This window comes from Elephantulus edwardii, unplaced genomic scaffold (assembly GCF_000299155.1).
Source record: "Elephantulus edwardii isolate Elephantulus edwardi_28Jun2011 unplaced genomic scaffold, EleEdw1.0 scaffold00102, whole genome shotgun sequence".
NCBI classification, from domain to species: Eukaryota; Metazoa; Chordata; class Mammalia; order Macroscelidea; family Macroscelididae; genus Elephantulus; species Elephantulus edwardii.
The window spans coordinates 1,438,774-1,463,923 of record NW_006399852.1 but is presented as its reverse complement, the minus strand read 5'-3'; the positions used below and the strand labels follow the sequence as shown (position 1 = coordinate 1,463,923).

The window sequence follows — 25,150 nt, the reverse complement described above, 5'->3', positions numbered from 1 at the left end:
AAGTATAGGTTTTGCATTAGCACGATTAAATGTTCTGGGATTCCCATTCTTCTCAGAGTCAGCCACAGTTTGTTAGAATCCACACAGTCAAATGCTTTTGCATAATCAATGAGACACAGATAGACATTCTTCTACTTCTTGAAATATTTCAATGTCAACCAGTTATTTTTGGTATATTCTGTGTATTCCCAACTTCTTTAGCTCTTTCTTGAATCTTTCAAGATTTTCCCCATTGAACCTCTAAGTATTGCTACTCAAGGCTTAAATTTGTTTTCAGTTCTTCCAGCTTGAAAAATGTCAAGCAAATTCTTCCCTTTTTATTCTCCAGCTCTAGGTCTCTTGCACATTCTGTTATAGTAATTTGCTTTGTCTTCTTGAGCTGTCTGTCTGGAATTTTCTCTTCAGCTCTTTTACTTCAGCATCTTTTCGTTTTGGCTTCTCAATGCCATAATTCAATTTTCAGGATCTCTTCTGAAATCTATTTTTCCCCCTTTCTCCTCTTTGTAGTGACCTTTGCTCTCTTCATGGATGAAATCCTTGATGTCATCCCACAATGTATCTGGTCTTTGATCATTGGTGTTCAATGCTTCAAGCATACTCTTAAAAAGAATTTTCAATTCACATGGGATAGACTCAAGATCCTATTTTGGTTCCCATGGACTTGTCTAAATTGTCTTCATCTTCAAGTTGAACTTGCACATGAATCATTGATAGTCAGTTTCATAGGCAGCACCTGCTTTGGTTTGACTGCTTCTCCAATAATTTCTTCTACAAATGTAGTCAATCTGATTCCTGTGCAGTCTATCTGGTAAGATCCATGTGTACAGTCGCCATTTACGTCTCTGTTTTTTTTAAAAAAAAACACCAGGTATTTGTGATAAAAAATCATCAAACATACAGAACCCAATCTATCTATTTCTCTCCCCATTTCTGTCATCAAGTCTGTACTTTCTGATTGTCCTTCCTTTATTGTTTCCCAACATTTACATTCCAGTCATCTGTTATCATGAACGTATCTTGATTACGTGTTTGGTTAATTTCAGAATACAAGACCTGTTAAAAATCTTAGTTTTCCTTCTCTTTGCCTTTAGCGTTTGGTGCATATATTTGAAGAATAGTCGTACTGACAGCTCTTTGTATGGATATGAATAATAACCTATCACTCATAATCTTTTACTTTAGGATGGAACTTAAAATTGTCTTTTTAACGATAAATGCAATTCCATTCTTACTCTGCTTTTCATTCCTTGCGTAATATACAATGTGATTGTCTGATTCAAAGTGTCCAAAGCCAGTCCATCTCATCTCACTAATGCTTAGAATGTCAGTGTTCACACATTGCATTTAATATTCCACAATTTCTAGTTTTCCAACATTAATACTTCGTACATTCCACATTCCAACAATTAAAGGATGTTTACAGCTGCTTCTCCTGATTTTTAATTACTTTCATTCTGTGTCCCATCTCTAATACTGTAACTGTCCATGTTCCTCTCTTGTTCATACAGTTTTCAGATGTCTGCAGTTTCAGAAGTGGATCGATAAACCTAGTCTGTCTTAACCTAGGAACTCTCTTAAAACCTTTAAAAGTATTTAAATATGCTGTACAATTTTATGTGGTAAAACCGACTTTGTTTTCTACGGGAAGCAAACATGAGAAAGTAAAATAAAGCTGTATTTGGAAGACTTCATGTGAAACAATGAGGACTAATTTACTAACACATAGAGACTGTTAAATCCAGAAAGTGTTAAAGTCAAGCCATCCTTTCTCTCCCTGCATCTCTGTTCATGTCTCATCTGTTTGGAATGGTTTGATTTGTCCGCAGTCCAGGGAATGGACTGGACAATCCTTTAAGTTTTTCTCCAGCTCTGAGATTCCTGATCTCTTTCACCGATTTCCAGCATAATCTGTGTATTGTGTGGTTAAAATGTTTCTGAATCCTGTGGTCAGAGACCTAGTATCCATTTCACTACCTAGTTAGGGTAGCTTCCTGGTAAAATGTAAGGCAACTTTTAAAACCCAAGCGAAAGGGAAAGATGAGGTAGGAAAAACAAATATACCCTGTTGGTATAAAAACTACCTCAAGGTCAAGGGCTGTTGCTTCTGTACCTTCCTGATTGGTTAGTGGTTTGCACACAGAGACAGCCAGGAAAAAAACATCACTGATCCACTGAGCTTGGAACCAGGCAAGAATGCGTAAAGAACCCTGTTCCTTGTTACTCATGTATCCCTTTAGCTAAGGTTTCAAAGTATATAAAGCAAGCAGAGGAAACAAGTATTATTTTAACAGAATATACTCAAGAACTAATTTGCAGGAGAAGTAGCTGCTCCTCTCGGTGAGTTATTAAAGGAAGAAGGAGGAAGTATTTTAGGAAACTAAAATTTTATAGTGAATGGTGCTCACCCTAAAACGGCAGAGCTCTGGACATTTGTTCCCATGGAAACATTGTTCTTTGGAGTTAACTCTGATTCTGCTTCAGGTGCTGAATGTGTTAAACAGACTCCTGTGGGTTGGCCCCGCACTCTACCCACCATGGAGAAAATGTCTTTTATGAGAAAATGTGTTCCAAGTTCCCAACTGCTGACTTACAAATGAACTTTGTGATGGGATCCATTTATAAATCTGGAATTATCTATATGGTTTCATTCATGTACAAAGCTACAAAATCCCTGGACCACGGTCAAATTTGCTTGTATGCCTCCCTCCAAATTAGCTACCATCTCTCATTTTCACCCTGTGTGACACACACTCGTAATACTATACTTCAAAAACGTATTTACTGCAACATGACACCAAAGGGATATTTATAAAGGAAACAATATGTTTGAAGATACCAAATGTTGGGCTGCCTATACAAATCTCATTCATCTGTCCTTGTAGAAACAGCAACACCTTTGAAGCTGACATTTCAAGAGCTCCACCGTCACACAGGCACGTGGATGCTGGCTGCTGGTGCCATGTTAGCCCTCTGCACCACACGGAATGCAAGCTGAGGGTTTAATTTTTTTTTTTAATTTGTTTGAAAGCAATAATTTTTTTTACATTGTGTTTCATTCATGCATATTGTGTGTTATTTAATCTTTCATTTACTTATGTTTCATTACATTCACGTACATCATATTTTATATTATGATTTATTATGAGCCAGGCCTATTAGTACTCCATATTTTCCACTTTCCATTGACTCTTTCCTGTTCCTTCACACTCCCTCCCCATCCTCCCACTAAACTCTGCTATCCTCATGATTTCTACCCTTCCCCTTTTTCTACCCGCTTTCCCTTTCTCCTTCCAGACATTTATACACATCTAATTAGTTATCCTTCTATTTTTACAATAATGGCCTTATGTAGAATTTGTCCTAGTGATTCTCAGTTCACTCAGTGTCATGTTCTCTAGACTCTCCATGTTATGTAGTATTTACTTTTAAAACACGGAACTCAGCTGCTCAGGCTGGCTTCGATGATCTCTTGGAAAATAGAAATTGTACTCCACAGTCAAAATTATTAGCACCAGCAGCCAGGAAATTAAAAGACGTATTGCAATGGAAAAGTGTGCTGTTAGGGACCTCTCCAAAGGACTGAAGAGCAATGGTGTCTCTCTGTAGACTAAGGTGTGTCTGAAACAGGCCGTGGTCTTTGCAATCACTTGTTATGCGTCAGAGTTTTGGACAGTGATTAGGGAGGGTAGAAGGAGAATTGATGCCTTTGAGCTGTGGTGCTGGAGAAGAGTATTGAGGGTACCATGGACTGCTAGGAGAACAAACAGATTTCATCCTGGAAAGGGTCAAACCGGGCTGCTCCTTGGAGGCAAGGATTCTAAGCTTTGTCTAACATACTTTGGACATGTGCAAGGAAGGACCGGTCCTTGGAGAGGGACATCATGCTTGGGAGGGTGGAGGGACAGCACAGGAGGGGAAGGCCCTCTATGAGGTAGATTGATTCAGTGACTGGGATAATTGGGATGGGAGTGTCAGAGACAGTGTGATTGGCACAGGACAGAGCAGAGTTTAAGGCTGTTGTACATAGGGTCGCTGATGGCACATAAACACAACAGGAAACTACCCCCTACACACACCAACTCCTAGAGATGTGAGTACTATTTTAAACATATACACACACACCCCTAGATAAATAAGGCAAAACAAAATTATGAAAATCATCTGGGAAAGGGCTGTGATTTTATCTTGCAGAGAATTGTTCCAAGTATTATAAAGGTCAGAGTGCCTCAGGCATATCAGAGACACTAGAATTTACCAATACTTTGTTGGGAAAGAAGGCAACACTGTTATCATATGAACCTAAACTAATAGAGTTTCTCTTTTCATTTGTATCAAAAGTACAGAGGACTATAAATTGAAAACAGCATTTGCTACCTGCTAGTTATTTTACTTCATTATTTTGTTTACCTCATCTGGATCTAAAAGACACACCAGTGAGTAGGTATTTTTCCCTATTTGGGACATGAGCAAACTTAGACAAGGCTATTAAGTAAGTCAATTTCCAACGAGCATATAGAAAGTAACTGTGGAGTCTCACCTTGAACCTAGCACTTCCTGACTCCAAAGCCCATTGTGTTAATGTAGAAAATCTCTTTGTTCTGTAACTGCATGGAGTGTTGCATGCCTTGTGCCCTTTCAGGGGATTCACAACAATGCTGAACATTTTTATACTGAGAATTCTTGTGATTACCAAAAATCTCTTTCACTGACCTTCACCTACTTGCCCACTCTTATTTGATGCAACACACAAACACTCCTGCGTGCACACACACACAGGTGCAGACGCGCACATACACCTCTCACTGTGCGTTTGGTTCTGCCTCTTAACAACCTTGCTGTTATAGAGTGTAACTGCTCCATGGAGTATTACTGGCTGTCACATTTATGGACGGTGTACTGCCAGGCCTTTGTTCTCTAGTTCTAATAGGTAGATTTGACCCGCCAGCCTTCAGGTTTATAGTCAAGGACACCATTTGTACTACTCAAGGGTATTTCCTCCCTGATATTGTTGTTCTGTACCCTCAAGTCACCTGTGACTCAGAGTGACCCTGTTTGTGATAGCTCTGAACCCTGCCCTATCTTGAGCCAATTTCATTGTTTCCAACACACCTAACCGCTGTTACCCCAGTTACTGTGTCAATCCATTTTATCCAGGGTCTTCCTCTCCTTCACTGTCCCTCCATATTTCCAAGCATGATGTCCTTCTCCAAACTGATCCCTCCTGGCCATGTGCCCAAACTATGTGAGATAGAGCTTCAGAATTCTTGCCTCCAAGGAGCAGCAGCTTGATTTTACCCTTTCCAGGACACACCTATTTGTTCTCTTAGCAGTCCATGGCAAATTCAAGACTCTTCTCCAGCACCATAATGCCAAGGCATCAATTCTTTTTCTCTTGTCCTTAATCATTGCTCAGCTCTCTGATGTGTAGTACGTAATTTCAAAGTCCATGGGCTTGGATCAGGCACATCTCAATCTCTATAGACATACATCATTGCTCTTTAGCACATTGGAGAGGTCCTGACCTCAGATTTCCCTAATGCAATTAGTCCTTTAATTTCCTGGCTAACTGGTGCCAAGAGTTTCAATTGTGGAGCTGAGCAAGCTGAAATTATTATCAACCTCACTCTCCTCTCCATCTTCCATGGTGCTGCCAATGAGCCCACTGGGGAGAATCTTTGTCTTCTTGATATTGACTTGTGTGACTCTCCTTTGTTTCTCACAGAACTGGTGATTCCCCGTTGAGACTTCTTTCTTCCATCACACTAGTTGTACTGGACGACTGGTGTTTCACTATAAACTTCCCATTGGCTCTAACCATCTAATAACTATTCAAATGCTCTGAACCTGGACAAGTGGTCAAAGGCTGGAGGAGGTAGAGAACTCTCATTCCCCTGGGCTATAGTCTCATGGGCAAAATAATGCTCTGGACACAGTGCTGCTCACTGGCCTCTGCTTACTGGCCCATCCCCATAACCCACTGTCAGGTCCAAGACCCAACAGTGACCCCAAAGCAATGAGATGATTTTTTTCTTTATATTGTGATTTGTATGGAAGCCTATGAAACACAATTGCTTCCCATGCAACTATTCTTACACATTTCACTTTGTAATATTAATTGTAATGCTTACAATGCTTGGCGCTTCTTCTCTGTGATTCTCATTTCTATGAGTCATCTATCTTACCTTTTCCTGCTTGCTGAGCAGTGAGAAACATTGAGAGTTTCTAAAGAATCCACCTGAGACTTTGATTTTTTTTTTGCCAAAACATGGATTTACAATGTTGAAAGACATTTGAATGAACGGAAAAAAAATTGGAGATAATTGGAATTTTACATGTATGTATATATATCTATCTCTGTCTCTGTCTTTCTGTCTGTCTATCTATGTATCTATCTATCTATCCATCCAATTAGTCGGACACATATGACCCAAGGTGTCTCATGCTAGAATTATTAGGATGCACCAATTTCTTTAGTTTCATGTAGTTATAAAAGCCCCCACAACACATGCCAACAGTAGGAGAATAGCTTCCTAATAAACTACAGAGACAGGAAATGCATTTGGGCATTTTGTTATCTCTGTGTGAGACAAAGGAGCTCAGGTGGCCAGTGGTAAGGGGCTGTACTGCAATCCCAAAGGCCCACAGTTCACATCCACCAGCTGTTCAGCAGGGAAAGGGTGAGCCGTCTCCTCCTGTGTGATTCACTGCCTCTGAAAACCCACTGGAGGGTCAGTTAGGGGTCAGTTCCAAGTCTGTGGCACACAACAACATGTGAGAAAGGTATGAAAGAGTTAAAGACAGGCTAGTTACCGCTGAAGCAGGGCACTGGGCCTGTCGGACTCAGAAGGCTCTTTGCTTCTTGTGAAGCATGTTTCTCCATTAGGTGCTCTTTCATTTGATGGCTGTTTATGGAGGATCTACGGTATGTATGTTGTTTGATGAGCACCAGTCTGCACATCAGACCTTGTGTTTCTTATCCCTGAGTTTTCAAGCAACAGTATTACTGCCCATTGCTGGCAAATCGTAACTGACTCCAGCAGGTTTTCAGAAGCTTTAACTTGCATGAGATGAGATTGTTCATCTTTCTCCCATGGAGCGGCTAGGAGATTTGAACCACTTGTCTTTGTGTTAGCAGCGCAGCTCCCTACCCATTAGGCAACCAGAGCTCCCTTAAGCATCAGTATTTGTGTTGGTGGTTTGTGCTGGCAAATCGGAACCGACCCACAGCTGACCCTCCAGTGGGCTTTCAGAGGCAGTAAATAGTGCAGATGGAGCGTGCCCATCTGTCTCCCACAGAGCAGCTGGTAGATTCGAACCTCATGCCTTTGGGATTGCAGGGTAGCTTCTTACCACTAGACCACCAGAGCTCCTAATATTAGGGAAGCACAAGAAGAGTGTGAGCAGCTCATCTGACTAAAGTCTAATGTAAAGTAAGACTAAAGTTGGCAGGAAAGACTTGGAAGAGAGCTGGAGTCAAATCCTGGAGAACTCTGTGGGCTGTGCTTGGGAACTGAGGTTTGTACAGAGGACAATATGAAGCAATGATATAGTTCTTCGTCATACCACAAGTCTGTTGTTGTGAAGTCTGTTCTGTTCTGACTCGCCCACACACATTCCACACTGGTTCCAACTCACAGTGACCCTCCATTGGCTTTCCAGGACCATACAGGTTTATGGAAGAGAGACTGCCTCTTGGTTCACATGGGGCACTTAGAGGATTTGAACTGCAGACCTTTGAGTTAGCAACCCTGTTCGTTACACTCTACACTGTCAGGGCTCCTTATTCTGGCAGAGTGGAATGCCCTGCAGAGTTTCCAGAGCTGTGAAATTTCCAGAGGCCAACTTCCTCGTCCTTCTCCCACGGAACACAGCTTCCGGTTAGCTGCTGAGTGCTTCACAATGCATCACCAGGGTTCCTTTCTCTGAACCTTTAATGGGCATCAAAATCTGCCTGGGACCTTTTTTTCAGAGAACATATTTTCAGGTGAGTCTACAGAATACAACCCAGTGGTGGTTTATGGGGAGAATTCAGAACTTCAATGGGGTGATTAGATCTGGACCTGAGTCAATGCCTTTTATGTGCAGTTAAGCTTGCCTCTCTGTGGAGGGTTGGGTGTTGCTATGATGCTGGACACGCCTTAGCAAAACTTCTAGACTAAGATGCACTAGGAAGAAAGGGCTGGCAATCTACTCTCAGCCACAGTGAGCCAGTGAGAGTCCTGTGGAGCACAGTGTCCAGGTGGTGGGCCTGATGTGGACAGGGGGCATGCATTCCATTGTGCATGAGGTCCCCAGGAGAAGCAGCAGCCACTAACAGGAACTACAAAATATTGAGGTGGATTTTTCTGAGTGGCTCCCACATTTTTTACTTTTTTTAGGAAGAATAAGAAAATCTCCTTAGGAGAACAGAATGCACAATTCTAGTGCAGAATCATGACTAAAGCCATATTTGTCAACATGCTCGCCACTGATGAAATGGAATCTGGCTTTGAGCAAGGGTCATTCATCATTCACACAAGAATCCCTGAAATCTCTCATCATGTCTCCCCCAAGTCTCTTGAGAACTTGAACATTTCAACCCCAGAACCTTCCCTTGCTTGACAAGGCCTGGGCTGGTCTTCTTGAGAATGATCCTCTGAGCTCCCAGAATTATCATACGGTCAGTGTCCAGTCCCAGCCTTTTCCACCTTGTTCATGTCACTGCGCCCCCTGGTGGAGTCCTGCATCACAATGGGCATGTCCCTCTGAGCCCAAAGCCGTGGGACTCCAAGCAGCCATCCATCTGGGTGGGTTCTGAGGTTGTACATTTTTGTGGGAGGAGACTGATCATCTTTCTCCTGTGGAGTAATGGGCAGATTCAAACCTCCAAACCTTTCAGTCAGCAGTCAAACGCGTTACACTCAACACCATAAAGTCCGTCTAGCTTCCTCTAACCTGAGTAAAGGTGCGAATGACTAACGCTCTCAGCTGCTGAGCAAAGGGTTGCAGGAAGTGAGTTCACCCAGCTATGTATCCCAGATGCCGCGGAGTAAGGGTCTGGTAGTCAGCTTCCCTAAAACCAATGAGGGAGTACATATCTCCTCCCTCTCCCTCTCCCTCTCTCTCTCTCTCACACGCACACACACACACACACACACACACACACACACACGATCTGCCTGGAGTCAGAGCTCAGGTAGTAGGAGTCAATTTTCTTGTTTGAGATCTGAGCCTATAGCCCTTGAGGTTGAAGGGCCACAGAGTGCCATTAATAACATATATATAGCCTCAATTCTTGCTCATTCTCAGAGGCCCTGTGATTTGACTTCTTCCTTTAGATACGTTCCATTTCATAGTTACCTTTTATGTGTTTCATCATTTTGAATTCACAACTCTTCCTGTAATGATATATTTTATTTTCTCACCTAGAATTTTAATTTTTCCCCCTCTGGTTTTACTTTTTTTTCATGTTCTTGTGTATGTTACAACTTTCCTTTTTTTCAGATTGTAATATGAAAGGTAGATAAACAATATCCCACAAACCTCTTTTATCCACCAGTTATTTCCCTCGATTTTTAAAACTCAATCTGAAGAGCAAATAATAACAGAAGTAATGGCAGTAAGCATTCTGGGGTGGTGTGAATAGTTCACACACCTGCTGCTAACTGAAAGGTTGTAGGTTCAAGTCCATTTAGAGATACCTTGAAAGGAAAGCTTGGTCTGTTTCCCAAAAGCCAAGCACTGAGCACTCTGTGGGCTGTGTGCTTTCCCAGACAGCCAGACCATTTTCTTGGTGGCGCCTTTAATAAAATCCAGCACCTCTCCATGATATAAATGCTTAGAAAATAGGAATAGAAGGGACATTCCTCAATATAAGTAGAGTCACGTGGTAAAACCAACATTATATTCAATAGAGAAAGACTCAAAGCATTGTTTTTAAGGATAGCAGCAAGACAAAGATGTCTTGTTATCACTTGTTCTCAGTGTGTATTGTACTGGATATCCTAGCCTGAGCAAGAAAGGGATTTTTATAGAGGGAACTAAAACTGAAAGAGCTCTGGTGGCCTAGTGGCAAGAAGCTGCACCGCAATCCCAAAGGCACATGGTTTGAGTCCAACAGCTGCCCCGTGGGAGAAGAGTGGGCAATCTCCTCCCCTGCAATTAACTGCCTCTGAAAACCCACCAGAGGGTCAGCTATGGGTCGGTTCTGACTCTAAAGTATACAACAACAACAAAAAGGAGTTCTGGTGACTTAATTATGCTGCCAGCACAAGGTGGTGGTGGTGGTGGTGGTGGTGGTTGTAGTGGTTGTACACCATCAAGTCAAGAAAGAGGCCCTGAATAGCTAACTCACTCACTCACTCACACACACACATTAGCATCAAGTTGGAACTGACTCATAGGAGACCTTCCTTCCAGAAGGTTTGCAGAGGCTGTAAATAGCACAGGAAGAAATTCCCCATTTTTCTCCCTCAAAGAAGCTGATGGATTTGCACAGCCTGTCTTTTGGTTGGCACTGCAGTGCCTTACCCACTAGACCACCAGAGCTTCCACCAAACAGATAAAATAGTATTAAAGAACACTAAGTATTAAAGCCCCACATTCCTCAATCTCAAAACCAACTTGACAGCTACAGTAATCAGACAGCCCATTGGCTCAGTGACAGACAGGCAGATCAGGAGGATAGAACTGAGAATGCAGAAGCAAAGCCATCCATCAATGCGCTGATCTTTGATAAAGGATCTAAGGTCCTTTACTGTAGAAAGACAAGTCTCTTTAGCAAATGGTGCTGGCAAAAGACACAAGTTCCCGCAGATGGGTTAGTCTGGGTAAGGAGGAAAGACGAGAGAGGACGGAGGGGTGGTTATGGCTGTGGGCATTTGGGGGCATTTGGTACGACAAACTCTATTGACTTAAATGTGTCTTCCTATCCACCCGGGTCTGGTAAGTGCTCAGTAAGTACTCTATGAATGAATGATGAGGGAATGTGTGCAGTGGAATCAGGAGAAAGCCAGAGTGGTCCCTCAGGAGCCATGAGCAAGAAGGAACAGAGGTCCCTGCCTTTACAGATGTTGCCACTGCCTCTCAAGGTGCTGGCCCTGCACATGCACCCCTCCAGAGACAAGGCAGCTGCTGGGGATGGTGAGAGAACCAGACAGGTAGTTCAGGTGACAGACAGGAGTTCATGGAAACTGTAGCTTGTCACTATCCCTGGGGACAGGCTGGCTGGGACTTTAGTGTTTATAAAGCTCAGGATGATATCTCAATCACAATGCCTTGAATCTGTGCCTCTGGCGTGTCTGCAATGACCTTATAGTTGGCGTGCAGTGACAAAATGCGTGAGAGCGGAAATGTGCTCTCTGACTTCGCTGAGCTAATGCAATAAACATGAGCATTAGTGCCTCGATTCTATATTTAAAGATACGTCTAGAAAGAGTTATACGTTGTCACTGCTAATCCATTTTTCCTTGTAAAATAGACAGCTTTATGACTATTATGACACTCTTCTCCAACTCTAACCACTACTGTTCTTCCATTAAATTTAACACGTTGACATGTGTTTAGAGAATGTAACATAATGCTGAAAATGTCAGAGAGACAATTTTTCTTCTGACCTGTTTCTCTGGCTTCCTCATATAATAGCATTGGGCTTTCTCATGTTATTCTTAAGTGTGCGGAGAAATATTTGAACAAAAATGATTTAGAGCTTTCAGCTTTGATGGTCTATTAGAAGTACACACAGTAGTTAAATTTTGAAACCGACGTCCTCAGAGATTAATTTACTGTGGTTGTGTTTCCATATCTATCATTTTCTCAGTGCCAAAACCAAGCCCATTGGTGTCGAGTCTGACACATGGCGACTCCTTGTGCTACACAGTGGAACAGCACCAACAGGGTTTTTTATTGGCTGTAATATTTACAAAGGGGAGCCCTGGTAGCTTAGTGGTAAGGAACTGCACTACCAACACAAAGGTATGTGGTTTGAGTCCAACAGCTGCTCCATGGAAGAAAAATGGACATCCTCCTTCCATATCATTGACTAGCTCTGAAAACCTGCTGGAAGGTCAGCTATGGGTCTGTTGCAACTCAACAGCATATAACAACACATACCAGCAATGTTTACAGAAGAAGATTGACAGCCTGTTTCCATGTGGTGCCATGAGGCTGGAATGCTAAGCTTAGCTTCATAGCCAGGTACACAATGGACTTTTTATTAGTGTAGCACATGGGGAATTGTTCCTCTAGCAGAAAGGCTGAGCGTCTCTGGCACTTAGAACCCACAAGGGAGAAAAATGAGTGGATTCCTACCATTACTGATTTACAGGCTTGGAAACTGCTGGAGGGTCTCTGTGAGTCAGGACCAATTCCACACATGAGTTTGAGTGAATTTATTGGTGGTTGTTGGAACCAACCCATAGCGGACCCTCCAGCAGCTTTTCAGAGGCAGTAAGTATCTCACACAGGAGGAGAGTGCCATTCTTTCTCTTGCAGAGCAGCTGGTGGATTCGAACTGCATACCTCTACATTGCCATGCAATTCCGTACCACTTAGCCACCCTCAAAAGAAAAATAAACATCAAGAAGCCCATGCAAGAAGCTTTACTACCAAAATTACGCACTGGAACTTGTAGCAAAAGAGATCAGGGTTTAATAGCAGATAAGAAACAAAGATGTAAATATTAGATTGCATTTCCCTTTATGTTCTCCCTGACTGCCGTTGATGAACACACAGGGTTTTTGAACTGCAAGTAATTTGCTGTAGAAATTCCATTTCATTCATTCAAACAATCCCTGTAGACATGGGTATGGAAAGAGTTTACCATGGTGATCTCAGTGTACCGATCTCTGAATCCTGGCCCTCTCATTATGTATCTCTCTCTGTCACTGCCATTGTGTTGGAACCGTTTGTGTATAGCTGACTCTCCAGCTGCTCTTTCACAGGCCGTAAATCACATGGGAGGAGGTAGCCCATCTTTCTCTTGAGGAACCACTGGGGGATTTCAGCCATCAGAGAAGCTTGGTCTTTGGGTTCACAGGGCAACTACGTGTGCTGATTAGTTGTTCTTATGGGCCATCAAGTTAGAACTGAGTCATAGCTGACCCCCCCACCCCAGCAGTTCTTCAGAGGCTGTAAATCACACAGGAGAAAATTGGCCATCTTTCTATCACACACCGCTGATGAATTTGAACCACGTGCCTCTTGGGCGGCAGTGTAGTTTCTTAACATTAGGCCACTAGAGCTCCCTATGTGCTGTTGTTAGATGCTGTCCAGTCAGATATGACTTACAGAAATCCTGTGAGCAACAGATCTGTACCCTGTCCTATCCTGAGCCTTCCTCATCGTCTCTGACACACTCGGGTCCATTACCACAGGCACTGCAGCTTGTTGAGGGTCGTCTTCTCTTTCACTGACCCTCTTCCTTTCTAAGTATGGTGTCCCTTTCCAAAGAAGAGCCTTACCTAATCATATGGCCAAAGTGTGCGAGACATGTTTTCACCATCCTTGCCTCCATCGAGCACTCTCAATGAACTTTCTCCCAACCATATCTGTGTTTGATCTTTTAGCAGTCCATGGAATATTCAGCACTCTTCTCAGCACCACAGCTCAAAGGCATCAATTCTTTTTCTGTCATCCTCATTCATTGCCCAGCTCTCAGATATATAGCCGGTGATTCAAATGACTATGGCTTGAATCAGACGCACCTTAATCTTTAAACTGACATCATTGCTCTTCAGAACTTTGGAGGAGTCTCTGACAGCAGACGTTCCCAATGCAGTATGTCTCCTTATTTTCTAACTGCTGCTACCAAAGGTGTTGGTTGAAGGTTTTCTAGTTAAATGCATTCGACAGTTAGCATTGAGCACCGAGTTAGCCATTGTGCACCCTTAACCCTTGACCCCCATCTTCTGTGGAGATTGAGACTCTTGCTGTTGCTCCTGTATTAACATGTGAATAAGTGTTCTTTGTTTCCAGTTTTCAACTTGAACTATTTCATAAAGCATGAAGTGTTACTCTTCTGATGTTCTTCCAAAATTTTCAGTGGGATTTTTAAAAATTCCACAACGTGTCACTTTTGAGGAAGCCAATTAGAAAAATCTGAGGGAAGTAGAATTCCGGAAATCATAAGAATGCTTGGAATTTCTGACAGATTTCACTAAACATTTTCTGTATGACATGTTCCAGAAGACCATAAAATGAGTTTACACAAATGTAAACTGATTTATGACTGGCTGATAATGACAAATAAATAATTCAGGCGGCCACCCACCAAAACAGAGAACTTTGGGGAGGAGGTGGGGACTTCGTGTATTTCCTGTGAAATATGTTACCCATTTTTATCAGTAGAGAGAAATAGTGATGTATTCTCACTTTTAAAGTTTGAAGAACAAGTTTAAAAGATTTCTGTTTAATCATTATAGGAATATGTAATGATCGATCTTACCCTTGATTCGACTTTAAAAGAACTCATTGCTGTTCACTCATAAGCCACTCACAGCTGACCCTTCACCAGGTTTTTAGGGACTTGAATGGAGAGCTGATTGCCCGTCGATTGCCCTGATTCAAACCACCTGCCTTTGGGTTGGCAGCACATCTCCTTATTCAATGGGCCACCAAAACTCCCTGATTTTAAGAGAAGGGATTAAAACCTCTTTAAAAAAAAATAATCTGACATTTAGTAAGGCAACATGCAGTTTTCTCAGTTGAAATTATTTAATCAGTTACATTGTTTTGATGGGTGCCATCAACTTATTAAATGCAGGGCTGTAAATCTGGGTTTATTGTGAGCCATTGAGTTAGTTCCAACTCATTGTGACCTCCAAGCACAGAGTGGCACTGTCCCGTAGAGTATCCCGGACTCTGGTCTTTATGGGAAGACATCACCAGATCTTTCGCCAGTGCTTACCCAGTGCAACACAGTGACAACTTGTACATGAAAAAGTTGCATATAGAATTCATTCATAAGTGCTGCACAAAACACAAGTACCTTGTGGAAGAAAAGACGATGAAGTGGGGGAGAGGCTATTCCCTGGAAAAGAATATCATGCTTGAAAGGGTAGAGGGTCAGTGAAAGAGACGAGCTGACGCTGTGACCGCAGCAGTGGGGTCAAGTCTATCCGAGATGGTGGGGATGGTACAGAATAGTACAGAGTTCAGTTCTATACTGTGGTCACTATGAGTCCTGTTCAACTCAATGGCATCTCACAATAAGAACAAAGGGAGTTAGGTAAATAACTTAAGCTTAAGATAGCTTGGAAATGAGATTCCTGCGTGTGTTAATTTTGTGCTTTTCTTTAAATAGATGGAACTGATTAAAAATATAAGCACTGCCGAACAGCCCTATTTATTCACTCGACATGTTCATTTCCTCAACTTCTCAAGGTAAGACGTTTTCCAGTTTAATAGTTCTTTCATTTCTTACATGTTCTTTGACTCCTTCTAAGGAGCAATTGCTTTAAAATCAACCTCCATTCTCTCAGGAGGGCAATTTACCTTGAAAAGACATTTTTAATCCACTTATTTTTGCTGCCGAGGGATCACAACTTGAAATATTTGCACAGAACCTTCATTTCTTTTCAGAATACTCATCTTAAATCCTGTGAAAATTTGAGATTATTTAATCAGCATCCCAATGACCAGACGGTTCTTTGAAAAATATGTAAAAATCAGAGATGCTATCAAAATAAATAAACTAGTAGGCAAGAGCTAGGTATTTTAACCTAATTATTTTATTGTACATTTTTTGTACGATTTGCACCTACATGGGACTCTGGGAATAACTTAGTGGTGGAACAATGCTTATTTTATGGCATTTGGAAAGCTAGGGCTGACCAGCATTAATTTCTTAAGGCTGTGAAAACAAATTGCCACAAACCAGTTGGCTTAAAACGACTGAAACTTGTTTTCTTGCAGTTATAAAGGCGAGAAGTTGGCATTAAAGTGCTGGCAGGACCTTGCTCTTTCTGAAAGTTTTAGGGAAAAATGTGTCCCTACCTCTTGGCTTCATGTGTTCCCAGCAAGCCTCTCGGTGTTCCCAGCAGCCTTTGGTGGTCCCTAGCTTCCAGCTGCTTCTCCTTCTCTTTGCTTGACTGTTTAGGTAGCCACCTTCCGCTGTGTCTCTGTTTTTCTGTAGCCATATTTTCCTTTTACCTTGGTTAAGACACTAACTGCAAGAAGCTGCGCTGCAATGCCAAAGACACATGGTTCAAGGCCAACAGCTGCTCAGTGGGAGAAGGAAGAGCAATCTCCACCCGTGTAATTTACTGTCTCTGAAAACCAAGGGTCAGCTCTTGGTCAGTTCTGACTCCCCAGTATGCAACAATGACCACATAATCCCCAAAAGGAGCCCTGGTGATATACTAGGTTAAGTGTTAGACTGCCATTCAAGCCCACCAGCTGTTCTGTGGGAGAAAGATGAGACAATCACCTCACATTGGTGGTGGTGGTTGTTATCAGGTGTCATCGAGTCAAGTATGACTCACAGTGACCCTATGAACAAAAGATCTGAAACCAGGCCTATCCTGTGCCATCCTCACACTTCCTGACACACAAGAGCTCACTGCAGCAGTCACCTTATCAATCCATCTGGTTGAGGATCTTCCTCTCCTTCACTGACCCTTCACTCTTCTCAACATCATATCCCTCTCCAAGGAATAGCCCCTCTTAGCAGTATGTCCAAAATATGTGAGGCGAAACCTCATCATTCTTGCCTCCAAAGAGCACTCTGGCTGCACCCTCTCCAAGACTCATCTATTCGTTTTCTTGGCCATCAAGGGATATTCAGTGCTCTTCTCCAACACCAAAGCTCAAGGACATCAATTCTTTTTCTGTCATTCGTATTCATTATCCAGGTCTCAGATGCATACCTAGTAATCAGAAAGATCATGGCCTGAATCAGATGCACCTTAGTCCTCCAACTGACGTCACTACTGCAGGTCCCTAACTGCAGATTTTCCCATTGCAATACGTCTCCTTATTTCCTGACTGCTGGTACTAAGGGTGTTAATCATGAACACATTAAGATTGACAGCCTTAAAATAAGCCAAACGAAACACAACAACAAAAAAGATTGACAGCCTCAGAAACCCAGTGGCAGGGTGCCAGAAAGACAGTGGTTTTGGGGTTAGTTTTGGGCAACACACTAAAAGAACCCTTAGAATGCATTAGTTAAAGTTTGGCTGTTAAGTAAAGATTGGCAGTTCGAACCCACCAGCCACCTGATGGCAGAAGAAAGCAGCCGGTTACAGCCTTTAAAACCCTGTAGGGCAGTTGTTCTTGTCCCTTAAGGTCACTGTGAGTGTTTTCTTTCGGGGGGAGTTTACTTTGTTTTGTTTTTTCACTCTGCTAGCCCCATCTGCAGAACTCCTTAGAGGCAAGAATGGTGAAGCTTCCTCTCATGTCCTTTGGACAACACTGGACATGCCAGGAGGGGCCAGTGTTTGGGAAAAGGCACCGTGCTGAGAATGGTGGAGGATCAGAGAGAGAGAGATGATGACTCTCAACAAGTTGTATCAGCACCGTGACTGTAACAATGGGCTTGAGCGTGATGGAAGTCATGCTGTGATACTCAGAACAGAGCAAGGTTCTGATCTGTCGTTCATAGGGTAGCTGGGAGTCGTAGTCGACTGGACAACACCTAACAACAACAAGCCAGGATGGCCTCATTTAACCTGATTCCATCAGTTCAGTGACTCCTCTGTATGTAAATAAAGCCTTGTTTACGGGTGGTGACAGTTAGGACGTCAGCATATCTCAGGGAGCACAGGTCAGCCCACACTGGCTTCTCTGCCGTCCTTTTTAATATGCCACTTTATTATTGCACATTCTCACCGTGGGTTTTTCCGTCACCGTCAGTGGCGCTCTGATATGACACAGCTTCAATCCTGGCCTGTAGCCTTCAGTCTGTTTGGCATGTGGCCTCCTCCCCATGGGGCTCATTAGCATAAACTCCATTAGCATAAGTTCCCCAGATCTCTGTTCTAAACCACTTATCCTTAAATCCCCTTCTCTCCCCATGTCTGCCTCCCTGCCTCCTGGTCAGTATCAGCAGACGAACTAGCGGGTGACCCCTGGGCCACCTTCTTTAGTCATCAAAGTTTACCGTTAGAATTAAAGAAGAATTAGAATTAAATAAGTTGTTGTTAGGTGCTCTCGGGTTGAATATAACTCATTGCAACCCTATGAACAACAGATCTGAGCTCTGTCCGATCCTGTGCCATCTTCATCGTCTCTGAGACACTGGAGCCCGTTGCTGCAGTCACTGTGTCAATCCACCTGGTTGAGGGTCTTCTTATTCATTGTCCCTCCACCTTTCTTGCTGTTGTTGATTTTGAATTTTGTTTTTAATTAATTTTAATTAAAGTTTATAGACTTTGAATTTCCATTCATTCACTGTTGCGTTCCTCTCCCTTGTCTCTCCCCTTCCCCCCTCAATTTGCTCTTCTCTTTGAAAAGTAAAAGAAAAATTCTTTTGTTGTTTTACAATCCCTCCCACCAAGAAAAAATGCCCCTCCACCTTTTGAAGCATGATGCCTTTCTCCCAGGAAATAACAGACTTTCCTTAGCAACATGCCCAAAGTATGTGAGACGAACCTGTGTCATCTTTGCCTGCAAGGAACACTGGGGTGTTGCCCTTGCGCAGGGACCATGCTAATCTCTCTATCATACTGATTTTAGTATATGTGCTGCTGAAGCAAGCACTCCAACAAACACTTGGCTGCACCTTCTCCAAGACATACCTGTGTGTTTGGCAGGCCATGGGATATTCAGTGCTCTATGCAACACCGCAGTTCAAATGCATCAATTTTTCTTCTGACAGCTTTATTCATTCCAGCTCTCAGGTGCATAACAAGTCACTGAAAACACCATGGCCTGAATCAGGCACACGTTAGTCCTCAAACTGACATGATTGGTCCTAAACCATTTAGAGAGGTGCCTGACTGCAAGCTTATGCAATGCAGAACATCTCCTTGTCTCCTGACTGCTGGCACTAAGCATATTTATTGATTGTGGATCCGAGTAAGCTGAAGCCATTGCCGATTTCAATCTTTTCTTCATCTGTCAGGATGTTGCCTTTTGGTCCAATGGTGAAGATTTCTGTTTTGTTTTTTTTTTAAGTTAAGATGCAGTCCACATTGAAGGCTGTGGTGTTTGATTTTCTGCAGTAAGCAAAGTTGTATCATCCACATAACAAAAGTTAAAAGAGTTAGTAGACAGAAAAGCATTGGGGCCCCGAGCCTGAATGAGAGGATGAACACCTTTGCAGCTGGGTCTGACTTGCTGGCCCCCACTAGACTAGACTTAGGGCCCAGGAAAAGTTGGGGCTCTGCCCTGGCCAGAACCTCCTCTGTTCATCAGCCCTGCATGGATGGACTGCTCCAGGCTGTTCAGGACTAGACCTCTGAGGCTTTAACCTTCAAAGGCCTGCTTTGCTGTGAAAGGGCCCTGTGCAAATAAGTGTAAAAAGAATGCAGTCCAGCCATGCTGATGAGGTTCAAAAGCCTACCTCCCTGCAGTTTCCCTGCCCTCCTTAGACCCCTGGCAGTAAATGGGCACCTGCAGACTGTCCTAAAGGGCTCAGGGCAGTGTCCCTGAAGAGTCCAGAATGTTCCCAACAGTGTCTAGAGTATAGTTTGTTGCTGGGTTGTCTCCCCTGCATGCATGCCCTGACTCATCCTTTCAGGAGAGGTGGACATTAGATCCAAGAAACCAAGAACCGCCTGGCCACTTCAGGCATTGCATGAGAGAGCTCCTCTCTGCTGCATTTATCTCTTCTTGCCTCATGGGCTACAATTTACAACCAGAAGAAATCAAAAGACAACAAATTTTAACAGCAGTTGACACAGGGTGGTGTAAGGCCTTTGTGATATACTAAGACTGATAAAGTCTTAACTGGATCAGCAGAACTTGGTGACTGTATTCAATACATAACTGCCCCTGTCACAAGCTTGTGCAGGAACCGGAATCTCTTTAGAAGACACCACATTGCAACCAAGAGTGTCAGCCTGGCTGGCTGACAGTCTGCCCGCCCACTAGCCAAAATTCTGGGCCAGTGATTTAACCTCTCGGAGTTTCCATGAAACAGAGACAATTGATTCTTGCCCACTTTTCCTCCAAGCACATGAAGTATTCTTTGAGAGAAAGATGTTTTTAAAATCCCAAAAGAACCACACACCAAAACCTATATACTGTTTCCAATTATGTGACTGCTTTCTGGAAAAGACTAAATGAGAGAGAGGGTTGTGGGAGAGGAAGGGATGAACAGGTGGGGCAAGGGGCATTTTTAGGGCACAGAAGCCTTTCACCCTGATTCTCTGATGGTGGACACATGACATTAGCAGCTATACCTCACAAGGTGAACACCAAGTCAGCTGTGAACTTGAGTTCATAGAGTGCAGTGTTAGAGACACATCTTCAATTGTATGTTTAAGTAGAATATGTAAGTGAGTTGGATCAAGTGCACACATTTCTCATTTAACCTCATACTTTATAACCTTTATACTTCAGTATAAGAAAGGAGTCTTGGTGACTCTGAGGTTAAAGCATTCAGCTTCTAATCCAAAGATCCGTGGTTATTTGAATGCACCAACCACCCTGCTGGAGAAAGATGATGTAATTCGCTTCTGTGAAGCTATCCAGCCTTGGGATCCCACGGGCAGTTCTCCGCTCAGTTGTACTCTACTGTACAGGTACAGATGAGCCCCATCAGCTCGATAGCAGAGGGGTGATTCGTGCAAGAAAAGGCTCCCCATTTTCCTCATGATTTCAAAGCTGCATGTACAGCAAGTGTAAGTGGGTGGGAAGAAGAATTTGTTTGGAGTAGGTGTTGGTCCAAACATTCCAGGTGAGAACAAATTTCCAGATCATGAAAGGGCAAGCAGGAGCTATCTAGAAGTCCTGCAAGTGAGATATCCAAAACCTGGGGCTGCCTGTAAACTCTGTGAAAATGCCAGCTGTTAAGAGAGCAAATGGTATAGAGGGCAACAGGGAGGATGCGGGAACTCTGCATTTTTTGAAATTTTCCATGACCCAAAGCAGTTTTTATCTCACATATTTTGGGTATGTTGCTAGAAGGTGTTATTCCTTGAAGACGGACATCGTGCTTAGGAAAGTGGAAAGATAGGGGGGAAAGGAGGAAGACCCTCAAGGGGTGGATTGACACAGTGACTGCAGCAATGGGGGTGAGGGTGTCAGAGATTGTACAGAGGATGGTGCAGAATAGGACAGGTTCAGATCTGTTGTTCACAGGGTCACTAGCACCTAACAACAAAACTGCTTTAAAAAACAAACATTGTGTTAACTTTTCAAAAAAGTAGGCATTGCTAAAAATCTAAGTCTTGGCTGTATTCTCCGTCCTCAGGAGGTGTAAGTCTCAATGCCCTGTGGCCGGGCCTCTCTCCTCCTCCTGGTCCCCCTCCCCATTCCATTTTGTTCCATGAGATGCACAAGCATGGAACCGAGGCTCCCTCATCTTGGGGGAGATAACAAGTTGAAAGTGGCAATCAGGGGCTGAATTTGAAGAGGAGGACCACAGGGTTTCTCCTAAAGGAAGTGAAAGACAGGACCTTCCTTATTTGAAAAAGGAAGTCAAGGTGAGAAGGAGAGTCTGTATTAGACAGAGGAAGATAAGGACCCTCCCAGCACAAGACCTGAGTGAGCCATGCGCCCCAAACAAGGAACTGAAAGGATTCCAGGAGGCAGGAGCCTACAGAATGAGTATAGACAGAAAAGAGTGTAGAGAATTTTAAACAGCAGTAAGAAGAGATTGCCCCATCAGCTTGCCTCCTTTACAAAGTGCATGCTACCTCTCTGAGACAAGGTCTCCCCTCCTCCCAGCCCACGTATGTACATACACTCGACGCCACATTTCCTTTGTTTGAAGGAATTTATGTTTTTATTGTTAGGTGTGCTTGAGTCAACTATGACTCATAGAGACCCTGAGAATAATGGATCTAGACCTTGTCCTACCCTGTGCCTTCCTCATCATCTCTGTTACATCTTTGTTACAGTCACTGCATCAATCCATCTCGTTCAGGGTCTTCCTCTCTTTCACTGACCCTCCACCTTTCCAAATATGACATCCTTTTCTAAGGACCAGCCCTCTCAACGAATCCTCAAAGTATGTGAGACAGAGCTTCACCATCATTGCCTTGAAACGGCACCCAGGTTGCACTTTCTCCAAGACTCTTTGTTCATTTGGCAGCCCATAAGATATTCCGTACTCTTCTGCAGGACCACAACTCAAAGGGATCTATTCTTTTTCCTCCATCCTTAGTCACATGCATAGCTAGAGATAGAAATAATCATGGCTTGAATCAGATGCACCTTAGTCTTTAAGCTGGCATCATTACTCCCTAACACCTGAGAAAAGTCTTTGATAGCAGATACACCCAATGCAATATATCTTTTAATTTCTTGGTACCAAGGGTGTTGATTGTGGATCCAAGGAAGATGAAAAAAATATGATTGACAACTTTCATCTTCCTTCCATCTTTCATGGTGTTGACTATTAGCCCAGTGGTGAAGAATTTTGCCTTCTTGATGTTGAAATGCAATTCATGTTGCACTGGGCACCAGCACCAAGGAATTAGCTGTGGCTGCTCGAGCCATAAGATCACCATCCTAATAGAGAAGAGTATTGAATGTACCATGGACTGCCAAGAAAACAAACAGATTCATCCTAGAGACGGTTAAACCAGGCTGCTCCTTGGAGACAAGGATTCTGGGGCTTCGTCTGACATACTTTGGACATGTTGTAAGGAGGGACAAATCCTTAGAGAGGGACATCATGCTTGGGAGGGTGGAGGGACAGCGCAAGAGGGGAAGACCCTCTATGAGGTGGATTGATTCAGTGACTGGGGTGATCGGGATGGGTGTGTCAGAGGCAGTGCAATTGGCAAAGGATAGAGCAGGGTTTAGGCCTGGCCTGTTATACATAGGGTAGCTGTGAGTCGCAAGCACCTCGACGGCTGATAACAATAACAACAATAGAGTGAAGCTGGAGCCCCAGAGCTAGGCACCATCCCTGCTACCACCTTGACTGCAACCAGATCTGTAGCCACAGAGGGACTCCCTTTGCCTGAATCAATGTATGTTAGCTTGTTTTTATGGTTTACTCTTAAGGGTGCCTGAGTTATCTGTCAGTTTGTAATATTGGAATGATTTGTGCGTTGTTGCTTATTTCATAGCTAGATACTTATATGCTTGCTTTTTTATTGTTTGCTTTGATGAGGACAGCACTTGTCTGTCATTTTGCTTTACTTGGGAGACTTAACTTCCAAGACATACTAGAAAATAGGATTGGTCATCCGTTTTTGAAATAATAGGCTTTTGAACAATAGAATATAACTTATAAGATATAGCACTAGAGGTAAAGCCCAGCTTGAAAATTGCTCAAAATGAGAAGAAACAATTACAAACATCCATTAATAATTGGAACAAGGAATGTATGAAGTATAAATCTAGAAAAACTGGAGGTTGTAAAAAATGAAATGAAATGCGCACATAGTTTAGGTTTTGGTGAGCTGAGAGGGCCTGGTATGGCCACTTCAAATAAGATAATTGTATGATCTATTATGACAGGAATGAAAAATTGAGTAAGAATGGTTTTGCATTCATAGTCAAAAGGATCATTTCAATATTTATCCCAAAGTACAATACTTTAGTAGTATACTCTCTGTATGCATACAAGGATTGGAAGCAGAAGTGGCATCAACTTCCTAAATAACGTGCCTCCAGAAACTCTATGAACTTTGATAATGTCGATAGTTGTAGAAGGGCTTCAGGCCTTTTGTTCATAGGGTCACTATGAGTCGTGCTCGACACGAAAGCAGTCACCACCGAAAACAACGTACATACAAGGAAGACCTCTCAGTGTAACTGGTATTCAAAGACACAGACCAACACCTAAAACCAGAGAGCAGGAAACTGAGGATTTCTACCAAGTTTTTCAGTCTGAAATCGACAGGATATGCAATCAGAATTTATTAAAAATTAATGGTGAATGGAATCCAAAAGAGGGAAACAAAAAAAAAAAAGAGCTGGGAATTAGAAGTGATGGATTCAGTGACAGAAATGAGACTGGGGAGGAAATGATTGCATTTTTTTCACACTTGGTGATTTATTGCTAACAATTCTTTAAAATAATGGAAACAGCAGGTATCTACATTGGACTACACAGAAAGCCTATTGACTACATCTGTGGAGGAAATCTCTGGAGCAGCTTCATAGCAGCAGGAAAAACCAGACAAGATCCTGATGGCAGAACAGACCATACATTTCTCATGGACAAGTTCAAATTGAAGCTGAAGAAAATAAAAACCATGACCTTGAGTCTTTCCTTCAAAAATTTAAAACCATCTCAATAGGTTTGGGGCACTGAACACTAATGATCGAAGAACAGATGAGCTGCGGGATGACATCAAGGATATCATCCAGCAAGAGAGTTTAAAAGGTCATTACAAAGATGAGGAGAAAGAAAAGGCCAAAAGGGATGTCAGAAAAGACTGAAAATTGCACTGAAATGTCGTGAATTCAAAACAAAAGAAAATGTGAAAGAGTTGAACAGAAGGTTTCAAAGGGCAGCTCAGGAAGACAAAAGTAAGTACTGTAATAAAATGTGCAAAGAACTGGAGTTAGAAAATAAAAAAGGAAGAACTTGCTCAGCATTCCTTAAGCTGAGAAGATGGAAAAAAATGCAAACCTTGAGTTATAATATGGAAGATTCTATGGGTAAAATCTCGAGTGGTCTGAAAGCATTTAAAAAAGATAGAGAAAATACGCAAGGTTACTGTCCCAAAAAGAATTGCCTGGCATGGAACCATTTCAGAAACTAGCATTTGATGAAGAACCAGTGGAAATGAAGGGAGAAGTTCAGGCTGCACAGAACACATTGGTAAAAAATAAAGCCTAGAAGTTGATAAGATACTAATTTAATTGAACTGTTTCAACAAACAGATGTAGCCCTGGAGGTGCTCACAAGTCTATGCTGAGAAATTTGGAAGACAGCTACTGGCCAACTGACTGAAGAGAAGCATATATGTTCGCTTTCCCAAAAAAGGTCATCCAACTGTATGTGGAAATGATCAAATGTCATTAATATCATATGCAAGTAAAATCTTGTTAAAGATTATTCCAAAATGGAAGAACAGTTCATTGACAGAGAACTGCCAGA

The 25,150-nt window shown here is 42.6% G+C and overlaps 1 protein-coding gene across 1 annotated transcript in view; it reads left to right on the top strand.

Annotated features, from left to right (window-relative positions):
* The window catches only part of UST (uronyl-2-sulfotransferase), a 484,633-nt gene that overhangs the window by 280,971 nt on the left and 178,512 nt on the right, over window positions 1–25,150 (top strand). Inside the window, exon 4 of the mRNA XM_006891649.1 lies at window positions 15,281–15,360. Coding sequence (XP_006891711.1) covers window positions 15,281–15,360 — 80 coding nt within the window. The remainder of the gene's footprint in view (window positions 1–15,280; window positions 15,361–25,150) is intronic.